Here is a 19,400-nt window from a genome sequence, read left to right as displayed (position 1 = left end):
TCTTGAAAGTAGCTATAACAAAGTCTACTGGGCTGATTCATGTGGATGGTTAATATGGGTGTGATATTTCTTTAGACTGGAGATAATGCTTATACTTTTATTTGATTGCTATCATTAATCTGATTGAATTTGAATTTTGTTTTCGCTTTATTTGCTAGGAACTAGCAATAAGCTGGTTGGGGGGTGTGTTGAGTGTTAGAAAATGCATATTTATAAAGAAAAAAACCGTCATTTTACATTTCAAGTCTTACTAACAACCCTTACTTTTATGTTTTTAACATTCTTGTGATTTAATTACGTGTGTTTTATTTTAATTAAGTAATTTGTGTATTTTAGGGGCATTATAGTTATTTCACAATAAAGGAGAGATCAGACGGCAAAACGGACATCACTTTTGAACTCAGGACGGTCGAAAACCTTAGGAGGAGCATAAAAGGAAAAATGACACTATTCACATGTACGGTACTATTCATGTATACGGTACTGTATACGTTACTGTTCACAGCACTGTTCACATAGACGGATCGATGACGTGGCATTGACCGATGATGTGGCATTGACTGATGAGGTGGCACGATCCTGTTGGACTAAAATTCTTATGTATTGTTGATGGTGACGTGGCAGCATATCAGTGGACGAAAAATCTCGGGTACGGTGCATGCATCACACATGATTATTTTCAACCAAACTGCGTTACTGTTCATCTGGGTCAAACCGTGTTACTGTTCATCCACGTGGTCAAACTGTGGACTGTTGACTGATGACGTGGCGCAATCTTGAGCGTCCAAACTGTTTTTAATCCGATGGCCATAATTTACTCCATGTATCTATAAAAAGGGGGCCTCCCCCCCTAATTTGATATCTCTGAATCCATTTTTGGACTCCATTTTTTGTAATTCCCTCTCCATCTTGTATTTTCTTCGTATTTTAATAAATTTCCATTTTGCCCCTAGTTCAATTATGAGTGGCTAATTTTCTTTCAAGCTTGGGTTGAAGGTGAAGTCTCAACATGTGTCATGAGCTTAATTTCGTAAATTTATTTTCTCTTCCCCTCTAGTTTTTGTGGATGTTTTGACTTCTCGTCGACAAATAATACTAATCTTGTCTAGTACCGCCTTGGTTTCACCGGCCCTCTAGTACAAGGTTATTATTATTTGGCACGATAAGCCCTTAGCACCATATTGATTAGAGCGTGGTTCATGAGGTGTGGATTCCCCCCTCATGATTTAATTGGCATTAATAAGGATTATTTAGCCCATGATGCATGTTGATACGGATCCAGATACCCAAGTACGTCATTTCAATAGATTTCTCTTCAATTTATTCTCGCCATTGCAAGTCCAATTTTAGAATCTATTCTCGCCATTTTAATTTAAGTTTTAGCATATTCCAAACCATTTCCACCACAAAATCCAATCACCCATTTACAAAATTAATTCTACACACAATTAAAATCCACCTCCTCGTGGGATCGACACTCGTCACCATTGATCTATACTACAATAGATTCGTGCGCTTGTGAGTACATTAAAATTTGCACAACACCTAGATAATGACATGCTTGGGTTCAGGGGGTAAAGAAACCGCCAGTCACCGTTTTGCTCCTTCCTTGATACACATGGTGACCTCTCCAACTTATGGTCTTATTGCTTTTTTGGGACATTGCAGAAGGTAGTTTGGCGTGACATTTTTTCATTGCTCATCCTAGGAATCTCTTCTCTCATTTGCTCCTCATTCTTAGCCAATTTTCTCTTCTCCCATTGGCTCCTTATTCTTAGCCAAAAGGAGTTTTTTTTATTACTCAAATAATGGCATGCACGATTCACCAACGGTGGCTAACCACCAAAAATCTACTTTTTAATAATATCCTTTGAAGTCTTGCATTTTGCCAAAATTACTCTCTTTTTTTAGCAGCTTATCTCCTATTCCTTACGAACTATCCTGACGTTCTAGTCAAATGAAGTGACTTCTCTTGTTTGACTCTTCTTGGCACGTGTTGTTGCGCTATTAGTCTTATCTCCCAATTCCTTACGAGCTATCCTGACATTATGGTCAAATGAAATGACTTCCCTTGTTTGACTCCTCTTGGCACGTGTTGTTGCGTTATTAGTCTTTATATGCACTCATATTTCCCCCAAACACTTATAATTTTTATGTGTATGCTTAAGCATTGGTGCAAAATAACATGAAACCCCCACTACAAAATTGAGGGTACCTTTGTCATAAGCATGCAACTTATTAAATATTTAGTAAAACTAATATGCTCTTTGTCCCCCACTTTTACAAAATGTGAATGAAAATAGAGATAAATGTTTTCCTAAAAATAACCAAATAGATTTTTTAAGTTATACTCTATATTCACATAATGGCATGCACTATTCACTTGCGATAGCTAACCACCAAAAATCTACTTTTAGATAATATCTTTTGAAGTCTTGCATTTTGCCAAAATTACTCTCTTCTTTGAGGAGCTTATCTCCCAATTCCTTATGAGTTGTCCTGACATTCTGGTCAAACAAAATGACTTACTTGTTTAACTCCTCTTGCCATGTGTTGTTGCGCTATTGGTCTTTATATGCACTCATATTTTCCCCAAACACTTATAATTTTTTATGTGTATGCTTAAGCATTGGTACAAAATAACATGAAACCGTCACTATCAAATCGAGGGTACCTTTGTCATAAGCATGTAACTTATTGAATATTTAGTAAAACTAATGTTCTCTTTGTCCTTATCTTTTACAAAATGTGAATGAAAATAGAGATAAATATTTTCTTAAAAATAATCAAATAGATTTTTTAAGTTATGTTCAATAGAAAACTTTTAATAAATTTTAATTTGTTAATATACATGTACAGAAAATTGCAACAATTAAAAAAAATACATATAAGAAAAAACTTAATTTGCTTATTCAAATTATAATGATAGAACAGTGAATGGTTTATATCAAGATGTATTAATGTTTGTTAAAAGAAACAATTAGGACTTTATGTGAGCATTTTTCTCTTTTAGTTTCTCTTAATCTTTTAAATTTGATGAAAAACGGTAGGTTGATTGCTAATATCAACATCAAAATTTAAAATTTTCAATTTTAACTACTTATTTCACTAAAATAAATTAACAGAATAAAATACTAAAAGTGAATCTTTGTCCAAAAAAAAAAAAAAAAATTGATTGTTGATTGAATATGATAAACAATTATAGTAAACAAGAAAACTTGCATTTACTCCAGATGCCTTGCATTGAATTGATAATAGTTGGTCAAGTAAAACCGACAAGGAAGGAAGAAAAACAGAAGGGTTAGGGGATGCATCAAGAACAAGGACTTATATTATTTATAATTTACATTAATTTAAAATTAATTTAATTATTATTTATCAAATAATTAAGAGTTTATAAAAATTTATTTTTATGTCAATTATTTATCAAATAATTGTAAGTTATATCACTTAGCAGCTGCCCAAGCAGTATTATGACCTAGCAGTAGGGGTGTTCGCGGATCGAATTTTACGGATTGGACATCAATTCATATCCGATTCATGATTTTACGGATTGTAAAATTTCAATCAAATCCAATCCGCGGATTGGCAAATTCAATCCAAATCCAATCCACATGTCTGCGGATTGGATGAGGATTTGACCCAATCCATATCCAATCTATTATTTTGCGGATTGATTTATGGATTAAAATTTTTAATTATATTCATTGTGCGAACTTATTAAATAAAAAAAACTTATATAAAAGTAATTTTATTACCGATCAAATTTAAAATTAAATAAGATTTAAATAAATTAAAATTTTAAATAAAGATAGAATAATACATTCAAAGTCTCAAAATATAATATAGTGAAAAGAAAAAATCTCATTTGTTTAAATCAATACATAAAAATTAACTAAAATTATAAAAATTAACTAAAATTAACTGTTTAGAAAGCTATATTTCTTTATTTAGTTATTCAATTATTTTATCATATTTATTATATATTATTATCGGATAGGATATGTATAGTGTTAATATAACTATATTTTAACTTATTTATTTATTAGTAAGTAGTAACACCACATTTTTAAGTTTTATTTTTTAATTAAATAAATAAATATTTTTTATTTTTTACAAATTCACAAATTTTTACGGATTTACAGAAGTAAATCCATATCCAATCCACCGACTGCAGATTTTTAAATTTTCAATCCAATCCAATCCATCAATCCACGAATTAAATTTTTACGAATCAGACGAATAGACGAATTGAGTAGATGATTGAATTCTGAATACCCCTAGCGCCTAAACTGTAATTATTTAGCCATTGATGTTGTCCGAAACGAAGTTAGCTGCTGACGTGTATAGAAACATTTATGATTTTGAAATCGAAACCCACTCTCTTTTTTCATTGTAAGAACCGAATTCACTGTAATTGAATTCATTGTAAGAACCAAATCCATAACAAGAAGAAGAAAATATTTCATTTCATGGTCTCTCTTCTGTAAGTAACTGCCCTGCTCTTACTTCTCTCTTTTTCTTTTATTTTTTCTATAATTTATTTTAAATTGGTTTTTCATATTCACTGGTTAACTCATTACAGACATTTAATGGTCATTGGCCATTCATTCTAGGTTACTTGGTTTATTGGGTGTAAATTCATATTAATGATTTCTACATTTATGCCCTTTGGTGCAGTTTGAGCAGCATGGCGGATAATGTCAGTCCAAGCAAACAATTTTACTGGCTAGTATCCGTCTTCTCTGGCATCATTATGTGCACAATTGTAAGTCTTTCTTGTAATAGCTTAAGCCATGTTCTACGTAGATTACAGAGTCATTTAGGCTAAATTTCCATTTTACTTAAAAAGAGCACCAAAATAGGAGTTTGAACATAGAACTAACTAGTTTTAACATAGCTTAGTTGGTGGGATAGGCTAAGTGAAATTATGATTACTGGGTATTGTCTTTACTAAGACTGGGTAAAGTTTTTATCTAAATTGGTTGCTCTTCAACTGGGCTTACGTTAAATTGCTAATGTCATCAATACCGACAAAGATAGCTAGGTTGCTTAATTTTCTGGCAGTTATAAAAGTCTAGTTGGGGTACTAATAAGTTAACCATGAACTGTTATGACATGAACTTTATACCAACTGTCTTGTCTCCAGCGATTCCAGTGCGTTAGTTCCTCAAAACTTTAGTTCCGAGTTGCAAAACCAATGATAGAAAAGTCTAAACTGCTGTAAAATTGATTGTTAAATATTTGTAATATCAAATTTGTTTGACAAAGTTCTGAAAAATGAATTGAACATTCTTTATAAAGTGCGTTTTGATTCTCAAAGCATATTTTGAAACAAAAAAATTATAATTATTGTGCACGAGATGTCTGTTTCAGTAAAACAACCGATGCACCCCGTCCTCATACATGATGAATAACCAAATTTTCATGTTTTAAGTAAAATAAAAAAACAATTGTCTGCTTGTTAACATCACACAGCAAAACCCTGTGAAGTTGACCTAGTGATTAATGTTTTCAAGATTAGTTCTTCGTAAGGTTCAAGTATTAAAGATTTTCCATTCTTAATTTCTTTAAGAAAATGATGTGGAAATCTTTTGCTTTCAAAAGTATTAGAGTATTAGAATAGCCAGACCGCTAGGCCTTGGATAGGCCTTGCTAAGAATTCCTTTCTCTCTGTTATTGCACAGATATTTTTGGCTTGGTTGCCAACATGCAATGGTGATTGTGAAAAAAAAGTATCTCACAAAAACCTAAAATGATTTTTTATTTTTTTTTTAAATTTATGCAGGGAAGTTAGGATCTATGGAAATCCTAGCTCCATTATGAATAAACTTTGACTAGTTATCTCATGCCTAAGTTCGATTTTTAATGGTTGTACTTTGTAGGAGTATGAAGTTAGGATTTGAAGCCAAGGTCTAGCTCTAATGGCAAGGAGTAGTCTCCCTAGGACTTATGTCCTAGGTTTGAGCTTCACTAGTGTGTGTGCGTTAATTAAAAAAAAATAAGTACACTCTAGGACGCATGTGAATTAAAGTAAAACATTAAATGTTATGATTATGCTCTAAGTGCTATTTGTTAGAGCTAAGGCCTTTGGCAATAAGCTCCAATCTCTAGATTTGATGGTAGCTTAGCTTGGTATCATTGCAATTATGACTATATGGTCTTATTTTCGAATCCCATGTTTCACTAATTAATCCAAATGAAATGTTAATTGAAATGAAATCTTTAAGTTGAACTAATACAATCTAGTATGAAACACTAGACAAAAGTCCCAGGCCTTTGGTAATCTCAAATGTATTCATATACATGGTGACCTATTTTTTAACAAGTCCTGCGTTCATAAAATATATTCTTCCTTGCAAGTTGATTTTTAGACTTCATCATGGGTGACTAACTTAATATATCATTTTTTGTTTAAAGGCAAAGATAAAGCTGATAAATCAATGAGTTGATTATATGCATTAATTTTGGGACAGCTGAAGTGCGCTTAAGAGTTAGGAAAGCAAACCTTTTTGGATTGCAAAACTGATTAATCAAAAAATGGCTCTGACTCTCAAGCAAAGAATGTCTTAATCTCTTTTATCTTCAAAAATCATAAAAGAGCAAGGACTGTATATTTCCAAAGACTCTTTATTTTCCTTTCTTTTATTGGAAGCCAAAAAGCTCTCCTGCAGAAGTGTATGAAAGAACATGGAGTTGCCCTCAAAATTTTAGTTTCCTTATGTCTCTTTGCCCGTAAAAAAGAAGCTTTTAAGCAGTGAATGAAATGTGTTTTTGTCTATCCAATTTCTGCACAAAACAAACCAAGATGGGAAAGGACTCATCATTAAAAGGCCTTCTTTCTTTCTTTTTTTTTGTTTCTTTTGTGAAATAGTTTCTGTGTTATTTATTCTTTGAACCAAAGCCAAAGTGAAAAATTTGGATTTTATTAAGGAATTTCTTGGTCTGAAAAATGATCTCAAGTGAGATTTACAGATTATTACTTTGTTTGCAGACTGATAAGTTATCATTTGACCCAAGTTTTAAGCTGTTGGAAGGGGTCCAAAAATTACATTTAAGCGCTTAACATCCCTCATGTAGGTAACAGAAACAAGGACAAGTTATTGTAATTTAATTAACAGTGAGGTGATTCAAACACGACTTCTTGGTCAAGTTGGCCGTGGAAAGTTACTGCTTGACTCAAAAAGGTTAAGCCATCAGATAAGGGTCCAAAGATAATGCTTTAACTCAGACCAGGAATGAGAACTTGGCCTAATGTCATGGAGAGGGAAAGTTAGAACAGTTTTGAATGGTTGTATGGGAGAGGATGTCTTCTATGGCTACTTCTCACAGTAAACAAATAACCCACTTCTTTTAGCTTTAGATTATGAAAATACTTTGCAGGCTAGTACTGTTATAGTAAATCCTCTGCTAATGGTTCTTTGTTAGTAAAGTGAGATAAAAGAATGCATCAGCATGTCTTATCATTGTTTTTTAGATAAATTGGCATTTCCTAATAGCTTCCGAATCTGTCCAACTTTGTTCTTGAAGGTTTATAAATTAACAGGTATCATCAGTGTTTTGTGTTTCAAGGGATATAGAAAACTGAGCAATGAAAAGAAACTTGAATGGAACAACAGGTAAGAATATTCAATTGCTAATTCTTGTTTAGGCTTATAAAGTTTTGCACACAGTTTATACTTAGTTCTGTGCTGTAAGCATTGGCTATTGTTGTACAGGGGCTTTTCAACATTTCATGCCTTTATTGCCTCAACTGCTTCTTTATACCTCCTACTGTTGTCAGATCTTTTCAGTGAAGATTATCATGATGAATTAATTATAAACAGAACATCTTCTTTATCAGAAACAGTATTGGGGGTGAGTGAATGCGGAGTTTATTATTTTTTTATCATAATTTATGTTTTGCTCTCTTGGTAAGTCCATGTAGGATGTTTATCATATGTATTCTATCCTAATCATTTGTCACTTTACATTTAGCATCTTCAAGTAAACATAAGATGGTTTTTCTACTCTTTTCACAGATTTGGAATCATTACAATAGTCCTTAGGGATGCATTACTTGGTATCAGTCAATGATTTAATTGGATTTATATGATTTGATCAGGGTGGCGGTTAGAAATTCATATTGACACCAAGAGAATTATCTTGTATTCTATTCTGATAAAGAATTTGACGTCTCCTACCCCAGGAAAGCAATTGATTAAACTTTACCTTCATCCAAGGCATGAAAATTAGAGTTACAATTCAAGCCTGGAAATTTAAATTCTAAAAAAATTCAGATAAATATGTACCCAAAAAAAGAAAATTAAACTGGCTAGCTTTTGCTCGGTGAATTTTTGGTTCTTGGGTCACTAGAAAAGTATTATTGTAGGAGAGTTTAGTTCAGTTTAGATGAGAAGAAAAAGGATTGGAAGTTCTGGATACATATGAGAAAGGATGTCAAACCTTGGTTTTGGACTATATAATATTAACCGTGTTACGCTGCATTGCCACATTTCACTTTTGCATCGGCATAGGTAGGCAACATTAGAGAATCTAACTGGTCAAAAGTTGAAACCAAATATGGAGCAATAAACTTAAAAGTTTTATTGAGAAAGTAAATTTCTTTTACACTCATCTGGATTTTTTTTTTTTTTTTTTTGCCCTCCCCTCTACATCTTTCTTATCCTTATTTATTTGGTTTTTTATACAGATCTCTATTGGTTATTTTTTGTCGGACCTGGCAATGATTCTCTGGCTTTATCCAGCTTTAGGTGGCCTGGAATATGTAAGTACACAGTATTCATGATTGATGTTCAATTACGTTGACTATCCTGTGAGACTATCTATTTATCCTAATTTTTTAATTTTAATAATTCTTCCCTCTGAATGGAGGTGGTTGGTTTTTATTTATAATTTTAATTTTGGCATTTTTTGGGTCTTTTATCGTTAGCCTTACCTCTCAACCCAACCTTAGTAACCCTTTACCTGGTGTGATTGGGTTATGATCACAAGTCTCCTACATTGGCAAGAGACTTTACATAGAGACATACATAAAAATCTTTGTAAGGTTATGGTTGGTTAGCCATAGTATTTGGCAATAAGTAATTTTAGGCATCAGCGGATTTTTCTCTTGGACATTTGAAAAAAATTGTTATTTTCCCGAGTTTACCTTTCATAGAACTTGGTTACTAATATGTCTCCTCTTTTCTGTTAGGTCCTTCATCATGGGCTATCCATGTTTTCAATCTTTCTTGCCCTTGTAAGCGGTAAAGCACAAATATACATACTGATGGTTCTCTTCACTGAGATTACAACACCCTTTGTAAATCTAAGATGGTAAAGATAACTTTTAGAAAGTATTTCACATTTGTTTTTTGTTGTCAACATGCTTACAACATGATTGACATAATAATTTATTCAGGTATTTAGATGTTGCTGGTCTGAAAAGCTCCAATATTTACATCTGCAATGGTGTTGCATTGTTCCTGGGGTGGTTGGTAATGTCTTGTATGCCTTAAACCTCTTTATTTATTTATTTATTCATGTTTTCATGTAATAATATGTGTATCTTGAGGTGCATGCTTCTTCAATTGGAACAATGAAGATAAACTGAGGTGCATTCAATTGCATTGAAGCATGTTCTGGTTAATTCCCATTTTGGCAAAGTTACTTGGCTTAGTTATTATGAAACTTGCCAAAACAATTTTTAAGAATATATTACATGCATATTAGTGATGGACACTTTTCTTTTATTTTCAGTCCCTATTCTCTTGCGGGTTAGATTTTCCCAATTGCTGCTGCAATTGTCAATGAATGGATTGACAAGGATTCATTGTTTCTCTCAGCAGTTAAAATTTTTTGGCATGTTCTATAGTCTTGTTTTGTTTGGTTATGGCCTCATGTTATATTTTGTTTTAAGGATCTGTTTACCCAGTTACCATCTTACGAGAAAAGCTTAGAACTTGAAAAGGATTTTTTTTTTTTTTTGTTTTATTATAGCAGGTATTGTAAATTCTTAGGGTGTTTTTGGAGCTAGCGGACATCTTGTTCACCTTTTCTAAATTTTATTTTTATATACAATCTACTTAACATTTTATCAAAGAAAAAAAAATGTATATATAGCAGGTATTTCTTTCAAAGTGGTTTGATTAAGTATATTCTAGGAGAAAATGGTTACATTTTGAACGTTGTGTCTGAATTTATATGCTACCATACCATCTTGCATTGACTTTGTAAATTACAAGAAGTTTGTATCAGTTCAATGCTTATCTTATTGAAAGAACTCTGACCTGTTTACATGTTTCAGAATTTGAAATGACTGGTGATCTATTTTATGTGGTCAGGTCTGCTTTTTATTGTAATTGTAGATCTCAGGTCATTTTGTCCTACATTCTATCATGTTTCTAATATGGCATATGAACGTTTGGGCTCACCAGGTTGCCAGGATTCTTTTGTTCATCTACTTCTTTGTCCACATGGCTATCTATTTTGATCAGGTGCGTGGAAATTGAACTTGAAAATAACTGAAACTGATGCTTTCAGTTTCAGTTCTAGCTTTTCTTGTTATCCTACACTATTGACTTCTGACCAGATACATCATGGTAACCTATTCAAGTGCCGAGATGCAAAATTATTATGCCTTCTCATCAGTGTGCTTTTGGTTATTAATGTATAGATTTTTTTTTTTTTTTTGGGTCTTTTCTTCTACTGTCTTTCTTTTTTAAGTTGACGGAAGCATAAAAGTACTTTCTAAATTTTTGTCAGCATAGATAGATCAAAATGATTGTAGAAAACATTACTCCCATGCATTACCTCCCGGTAACTTAAATTTATTAATGGCTTAGTCGGATTTTAAAACCAGCCCCATATAATTATGGTAAAGCTTTGGTTGTTGGCCTGATCTGTCACTGTTGCTCTGTGGGAGAAAAGAAGAAATTGAAGAGTTTGGCCCACTGAGTTTCTCTTGTTTTGTTTCAGGTAAAAGAAATCTTCCCCTTGGGCTTTTACAGCTTGCTTGTGGTGCCCCCTATGTTGGCAATTATGAATGTGTTTTGGTTTTGGAAGATTGCCAAAGGTTTGATTAGAACTCTTTCCAAAACTAGACACAGTCGATGATCATGAGTGCTTACATTTCCAGGTGGCAACGATAAATGCTTGTTAGATCTTGTTTAAATGATGGATTTTGATTTAACTCTGACTGAAAATGTACATTCAATTGTAAATTAGTTTCTTCCTGGTCCCACTTTTTCCCACTCCCTATATAGAAAAATGAATAAACAGGGATTCGAACTTAGTTTCTAATGTGCAGCTAGAATAACTGGGTTATGGTTTGGCTTACAGAATGCATGGATAATGATTGTTTTGATAGCCAGCTATCAAATTGGGCTGTGGAGTGGATCCGACTTGGATTGCACTAAGTTCTCAATTGATTTATTTGTTTCTGAAGGGTAACGATATATTTTAATGAAAATAATAATATCAAGACTCATTGAACGTAATTTCAAGGTGTTTTTTTTTAAAAAAAAAATTTTTGGTAGTGATTATTAGTATTTTACAACTTGGGGGTTTATTGGGACTTCTGTTGCATAGATGCAGTACAAGGTGTCTTTAAATTGTTTGAGATGGGTATGGGACTCTAATAATAATTGATAAGTTACAATTGTTGTAGTTTACCGCCTGCCCAAATGAGGAGATGGCCCCACTTTTTGCCTCACCAATAGTTTTTTTTTTTTAAATCTTATATATATATATTTTTTAGTGATAATGAATAGCTGAGACTTAGCTTATTTTTTTTTTAATTTTTTAATCATGAATCACTAAATTTTTATTGAGTACAAGCAGATGGTAAGTAATAGCAATTGTAACTTAGCCTTTGTTCTAATGGGTCTTGATAAGAAGTAGCTGTTGTAACTTACAACAATCCTAATCGGAAGATGGCCTCACCCGTTACTTATATTTGGACAAAATATATCTCATATTTAGTTATAACACGTATAACTTTATCCTTTGCCTTAATAATTTCGAATTCTGATAATCATAGTATGAAAGAATTAAAAAAAAGTTAAAAAAATTAAGATGGGGGATTTATTATATAAAAGAAACGGACAAAGAATGTCCTTATTTGGTAGAAGGTGAAGTGAGGAGGAAACTCGAGGACGGGATGTTACTAAAACGCAAAAAGGGAATGTTGTGGTAGTGTAAAAGAAAAGGTCCGAGTCAGAGAAAAGAGAAGTTTGCGGAGTCAAATGCAGAGTAGTGGGTTATTATAAGGGTTAAATCAACCTTTTTATTTTTAAAAATTTTAATTTACTTCCTATTTTTATTTTTATTAAGAAGGTTAAAAAAATCGTCAACTTATTTTTATTTTTTATTTTTTATCAAATGAGAAGATAACTTGAAGTTTTAAAAAATAAAAAAGCAATTTAAAACTAACCAATTCTAGTGGGAGGGATTCGAAATTTACTCTTATTATTAGTAGTAGTAGCAGCACTGATCAGGTGTTAGCTTAATAATTAGTATTAACTACTAACTGTAATTGAAACTAGTAATTAGCAAGTGGTTTGGTCTTTCCTTAGCCCGCTGTACTTGCCTGACTTGTCTCCTCGCCCCAGAATTAAATCTTCACCTCTTTTATTTATTTATTTATTTTTCTCTTAAGATGCTTGCTTAGTACATCTTTTCTCTTTTCCATACTTTGTTTATCTATTCAAACAAATATTTTATTTATTTATTTAATAATGTTATATATATGTATATATATATTTGGAAACCAAATAGATCTATCAGTCACTGTCAGGAACGATAATAAGCGTAATCGATAAGATGGTATTGGCGGCGGCGGCAGTAGTGATTTGATTTAAATAAAAATTTGGAAAATTACAAAAACGCAAAAATGTGGAGGAGGAAAGTTTGGTGGACGACGCAGAACGGCTCAGCGGCGGTTTGGAAGAAAATGAAATCTCCAACGGCAACAACAACACCGCGGTTGGTGGACTCTCATTCTATTTCCCATTTTTATTTTCCTAATTATTGTTATAACAATTATAGAGCGACAGCAGTAACAGCAGTAGTAACCCCATTGCCATTATTATTATTATGCAACAACAAGACTGTTTCGTTCTCATCGTCATCATCAACGACATCGCCACCGCCACGTGATGGTGATGATGAATCTGGGACGGAGAGCATAACATTAGCAGAGGCGAAGAAGTTGATGAGACTTGTGAATGTGGAAGCCCTGAAGAAAAAGCTTGGTATGGAAGGCAAGGAAGTGATTGGATACCCGGAGCTTCTAGAAGCATGCTCCAGCATGGGTGTTGCCAGAACTATAGATGAAGCCAATGCTTTTGCACGTGTTCTTGATGATGCTGGTGTCGTCCTTCTCTTTCGTGACAAGGTCTATCTTCATCCCGACAAGGTATAACTTCTTGTCTTTTGTTTTTCTTGTGATCTGTTGTTTTAATGTGTTATCATTATCATTATTGCTTTTGCCATACAATTGTATCTCTCCTGTTTCTTTGGAGTTTTTATTGCAATCTTCTATTTATTAAATATTTCCTTACCAGAAGTAAAACCATATCCTGCTTAACTATTTGGGTAGGTTCTTAGTCATTTTTAGTACGAATTGGCCTTCTAATAAGTTCTTTCGCTAGTGAAGGTTTTCCATTAAAATGTAGTGTTTGGCCTTGCTCGAAGGAAGGATCCCAACAGATAACTGGCTGGCATCTCTTGGTTACTCCTAGGTCCAAGTCCAACTATGATTCAGATTTGCAAATAGAGTCATCTGGTTCTCCGAATCCTCTAATTTCATTACCATTTGCTTAATGTTTCTTGGATGTTCATCTTAATATTTGTATGCATATGTAAGATGGATTTTGGGTACTTGTGTAGTTGGTTTTCTCGAATTTTCATTAGAATAAGCAAACAGGAGGGACTATTAAATCAAATTCTGGCTTTCAACATTTCATTTCTATAATGAACTAGTTTTGACTTTGGGTTGTTTATGTTTTTCACATCAGTTCTGAGTTTAAGCTTTCATCTGTATTCGCGGTTCAGGTTAAATAGAATTTGCAATCGTTGACCTAAATCAAAGATGTAGTGTTTGCCACTCCTGTGCAGCAATCTACTTGAAAAACAAACAAGTTTGTCCTTTGAATGAAGTTGATGAATGAATTTGGATCAATAAGCACCTTTGGATTGGAGGGATGATTCAAGGTATTTTTAGGGGTTTAACTGTCCTGTACAGATATGTTGAACAAATCAAGGTGGGGAGATTTGACTCTCTTGGTGTATTTCGCTCTGGAGGTTAACACCTTCTTGCCAAACAAAAGATAGCATGAGGGGGACAGATGATGATTTGCTAAGAAAAAAACCCTCAAGATTAGCATGTCGACACATATATGAATTTGGAAAGAGAAGTGCTCAACTATGAGAATCTAAGAGAAAGTGTATGTATAAAAATGAGTATGAGAGACCCCTCTCGTATTGAAAATGGAGGTATTTGTAGAGAGGTTGATTTAGTAAATGATGATGACCTTGGTGTGTCCTTCCTTTCCTAGGTGCTGGTGACCTCGGCATGTCCTTTTAACCGAGTCTTATGTTGCACTTGCTCTTAGATTTTAGGGTTGTTACACTGGCGGGTTATATAGCATTGTCCTTGGTGGTAAGTTTCATCTTGGGCCTTGTTGAGTTACTAAGATGACTGTAGGTGTAGTTTTGGAGTTTCTTAGAGTGCTCTTCATGAGGTATGTCAGGGTTTGAAGGGCTAGCCCTAGGAATGCCTAGGGTACAAGAGGGATGAGAGGTTTGTTGGGTTGTGAAGGCTTGTGCGGTGGAAATGGACTGCTATTATGAGAAGTCCTGTTGAGCTGAGAGGGACTGAGGCCAAAAGGGCTTGTGAGGCATGGTGCCAATGGGGCTAGTTTAGGGGATCCATTTGCTTAGGGTTTGTTTGGTCTGGCTGCCTACCAGCTGTGGCTTAAAAGTCATATCTGTAAAATGTTTGGTTTACACTTGCAACTGTGATTTATTTGAGTCCCTATAGTTGAATTATGTCTTTGTTGACTTGGAGAAAAAGTGCCTTGCCTTTAATTATGTCTTTGATTGGCTAGAAGGGGAATAATAGGATGCCCGAATAGAGAAGACTGGCCAATGATTTCTCTAGTTGACTGACCTGAGTTGAAGCTAGTTGATACTGAGGACTTGTTTAACGATATTTGACATGCCTTTGTTCATATTGCTTTATTTGATTGGTTGCAATAAACAATATTCTAATTTTTTGTTTTAATTTTGCTCTCACAACCGTCAGATGAACTCATGGATGCACACACACACACAGAAATAGATGACAAAACACTATATATGAGAATCAATTAATCATGATACCAAATACTTCATGCATTGGAGACCGTAATTTGTTCACTCTGGCGAGTAATGTCTTCAGAATGTGCCGAGTCAAATGTATTGGTGCCTGGTTGGTGGATATCCGTGTTTGAGTGAGCCATTTGCTGATTATTCTCATTTGTTAACAAGATTGAAAAGTATTAACAAAATTTAGTGTTCTTACAAGTTGCTTCTGGATTACTGGTTCAACTCCAATTTGTTTAATCAAGAGACAACGTGAACAGCTTTTGAATGTTTTTCGCATCTAGGTTTTATTAACTATTACTACTTTATCTGATTTTTAATGTTAAGGTGGTGGATCTTGTTAGAAGAGCAGTGCCCCTTGCTTTACATCCAGAAAACGACCCTATGAGAGATGAATTAAAGATGCTGCAGGAGAAGAAGGAAGAAATTGATGTACTGGCACATAAGCAAGTAAGGCGCATCCTCTTGATTGGTCTGGGTTTATCTATCATACACATTGGGCTTTTCTTCCGCCTAACATTCTGGGAATTCTCATGGGATGTGATGGAACCCATCGCATTCTTCACCACAACAACTGGTATAATCTTAGGCTATGCCTACTTCTTGATGACTTCAAGAGATCCTACTTACCAAGACCTGTTGAAGAGGCTCTTTCTTTCCAGGCAGAGGAAATTGTTCAAGAAGCTCAATTTCGATGTTAACAGATTCAAGGAATTACAAATGAAGTGCAAAACTCCTCTAGATGCCAGAGCCTCTATAAAAAATCGTATAGGATTGGAACTGGAATTGGAGGATGCTTTGCATAGAGACTAACTCTCTTCGACGCCTCCAACCGTCTCTCGATGCCTCCAACCCATGCAGGCCGAAAGACTTTAGTCGTTTAACTCTATTTTGTTAACCATTTTGCCGCCTCCTGTTTTGGTGTAGGTACGGCAAAGATTCAACAGTTTTGTTGGCTTACAAGTACCTATAATCTGCAAGGGAAAACCAAAATGAATATATGCTGGTGTTTAAAATATTTGCTTCAATGCGTAGACAGCAGCCTAACACCGCTAAAATTTCTTTCAGGTTACCGGTTGTAATGCTAAGGTTGCACGGTTTATTTCACGTTATTTTCCCAATATTGTGAAAATGTTTATTCTGAAGCATGTAGAGATACGTTCTTAATGGTCACTTTCATGGTGCGTTTACTTCAAGGAATGGGAATAGGGTGGAATGTGAATGAGTTGGGAATGAGAATGAGTTGGAATGATAATGAGGAATGATAATGAGATTTCAATGTTTACTTAACAAAAATAAATGGGAATGAGAATGTGCTGAAATGTCATTGATATATTTACTTGGTAAAATAAATGGGAATGATGAATGAGAGTAAGAATCAATTTACCAAAATACCCATAGTATTAATAATTAATAAAAATAATTAATTTATCATTATTAACAATATTATCATTATTGTTATTATTATTATTATTATTAAAAATAATATTAACAATAACTAATAATAACTAAAATAATAAAGTTAATAAAATTTAATAATAATAATAATATTATTATTATATTTATTAATTTTATTATTTTAGTTATTATTATTATTGTTGTTAATATTATTTTTATTAATATTATTATTAACAACATTTATTATCATTATTATTAAATTTGATTAACTTTACTATTTTATTTATTATTAATTATTGTTAATATTATTTTTATTAATATTATCATTATTAACATTTATTATTATTATTATTATTATATTTTATTAACTTTATTATTTTAGTTATTATTAATTACTGTTAATATTAGCATTATTAACATTTATTATTATTATTAAATTTTATTAATTTTATTATTTTAGTTACTATTAATTATTGTTATTTTTATTTTTATTAATATTATCATTATTAACATTTATTATTATTATTTTAATTAATATCATTTTTATATTTAGATAATGAAAATTACATTATTATTATTAATTTTTATTAACTTTATTATTTTAGTTACTATTAATTATTGTAATTATTATTTTTATTAATAATAATAATAATAACAACAACAACAACAATAATGATAAATTAATTATTTTTATTAATTATTATTTTTATTGTTAATAATGATAATATTAATAAAAATAACAGTAAAAATAATTAATAATAACTAAAATAATAAAGTTAATAAAATTTAATAATAATAATTATTATTATTATTAATGACATTTAAAATAATAAAATTAATTGTGATTTGAATGAGGGTAATTTGAGAAATATGAAAAAATTAGAGGGATACAAAAGGAAACATATATTTCATTCTCATTCCTTCATTTTCATTCCCAACGCCCCAATGGGAATATGATTCATATTCCTTATTCTCAAATTGTATGGGACCCACACATTTTATTCTCATTCCCAAATTACATTTTGCTAAGTAAACATGGGTTTTATTCCCATTCCCTATTCCATGAAGTAAACACATCATCATTGTTATTGTTTTATGTGTAGATAGATTGAGAAAAGATGGGCGTCTTAGGGTATACTTTGATTTTGGTCCTGAAGCTTCTGCTGAAATTGGTTTAACATATCGAAGTACTTGGGTATCTGGATCTGCATCAAAATGCACAATGGGCTAAATATTCCTTATTCATGCCAATTAAATCATGAGAGAGGTTTCCACTCCTCAAAAACCACACTCTAATCAATATGAGGCTAAGGGCTTATCGTGCCAAATAATAATAACATTGTACTAGGGAGCCAGTGAAACCAGGGCGGTATCTACACAAAATTATTATTATTTGTCGACAAAAAGTCAAAATATCCACAATAATTAGAGGGGAAGAGAAAATAAATTTACTAAATAAAGCCCATGACACATGTTGAGACTTCACATTCAACCCAAGCTTAAAAGAAAATTAGCTACTCATAATTAAATTAGGGGTAAAATGAGAATTTATTAAAATACGTAGAAAATACAAGATGGAGAAGGAATTACAGAAAATTAAACTAAAAAATGAATTCAAGGATGCCAAATTAGGGAGGGAGAGCCCCATTTTTATAGATATATTGAGTAAATCATGGCCATCAGATTAAAAATATTTTAGACGCTCAGGATTGCGCCACGTCATCAGTCAACAGTACACGGTTTGACCACACGGTTTGAACAGTAACGCGGTTTGGTTGTAAGTTATCCTGTGTATATGCATGTACTGTACGCACAATTTTTGGTCCACTGATATGCTGCCACGTCACCAATCAACAGTACATAAGAATTTTAGTCAAATAGAATCGTGACACCTCACTAGTCAATGCCACATCATCGATCCGTCTATGTGAACAGTGTCGTGAACAGTAACGTAGACAGTACCGTATATGTGAACAATGTCATTTTTCCTTTTATGCTCCTCTTAAGGTTTTTGACTGTTCTGAGTTCAAAAGTGATGTCCGTTTTGCTGTCTAAACTCTCGTTCATTGTAAAATGACCATGGTGCCCCTAAAATATGTAAAATACTTAATTAAAATAAAACACACACAATTAAATTACAAGAGACTAAAATACATAAAAGTAGAAGTGTTAGTAAGACTTAAAATGTAAAATGACGATTGTTTCCTTTATAAATATACACTTTTTAACACTCAACACACCCCCCAACCAGCTTATTGCTAGTCCTTAGCAAATAAAGTGAAGACAAAATTCAAACAAATTTTTTTTTAAACAATCATGTTTATTCAATCAGACTAATGATAGCAATCAAATAAAAATATAAGCATTATCTCAAATGTAAAGAAATATCACACCCACATCAACCACCCACATGCATCAACCTAGTAGACTTTGTCACAACTACTTTCAAGAATGACATGTCAAACCTCAAAATTTCACTGGAAGTAGTGACACTCTCACAAGAAAATTAAACCAAATAAAAATAGTACTTCAATGAATGGTAAATTGAGAGAAAATAATAAAGAAATATTATCACACACTCTCACCAAGATGAAAGAAATATGCTCACAACTTAGAAATAATACGATCTTAAGTCAAACAAAAATGCTAGTCAA

General features: G+C 32.7%; 2 protein-coding genes across 2 annotated transcripts; both read left to right on the top strand.

Annotated features, from left to right (window-relative positions):
- The first annotated feature begins 4,289 nt into the window (after positions 1–4,289).
- On the top strand, positions 4,290–11,275 carry LOC102627295 (uncharacterized). The gene is made up of 9 exons (XM_006464907.4): positions 4,290–4,486; positions 4,681–4,768; positions 7,531–7,619; positions 7,719–7,857; positions 8,693–8,767; positions 9,197–9,318; positions 9,404–9,479; positions 10,419–10,478; positions 10,960–11,275. The coding sequence occupies exons 1-9, from the start codon at positions 4,473–4,475 to the stop codon at positions 11,095–11,097; spliced, it is 801 nt and encodes a 266-aa protein (XP_006464970.1). The 5' UTR covers positions 4,290–4,472; the 3' UTR covers positions 11,098–11,275.
- Positions 11,276–12,418: 1,143 nt separating this feature from the next.
- LOC102630788 (calcium uniporter protein 6, mitochondrial-like) lies at positions 12,419–16,515 on the top strand. The gene is made up of 2 exons (XM_025098391.2): positions 12,419–13,399; positions 15,676–16,515. The coding sequence occupies exons 1-2, from the start codon at positions 12,875–12,877 to the stop codon at positions 16,159–16,161; spliced, it is 1,011 nt and encodes a 336-aa protein (XP_024954159.1). The 5' UTR covers positions 12,419–12,874; the 3' UTR covers positions 16,162–16,515.
- The last annotated feature ends 2,885 nt before the right edge of the window (positions 16,516–19,400 follow it).

The sequence above is a fragment of the Citrus sinensis genome, chromosome 7 (assembly GCF_022201045.2).
Source record: "Citrus sinensis cultivar Valencia sweet orange chromosome 7, DVS_A1.0, whole genome shotgun sequence".
Lineage (NCBI taxonomy): Eukaryota > Viridiplantae > Streptophyta > Magnoliopsida > Sapindales > Rutaceae > Citrus > Citrus sinensis.
This window is presented reverse-complemented; position numbering and strand designations above follow the sequence as displayed.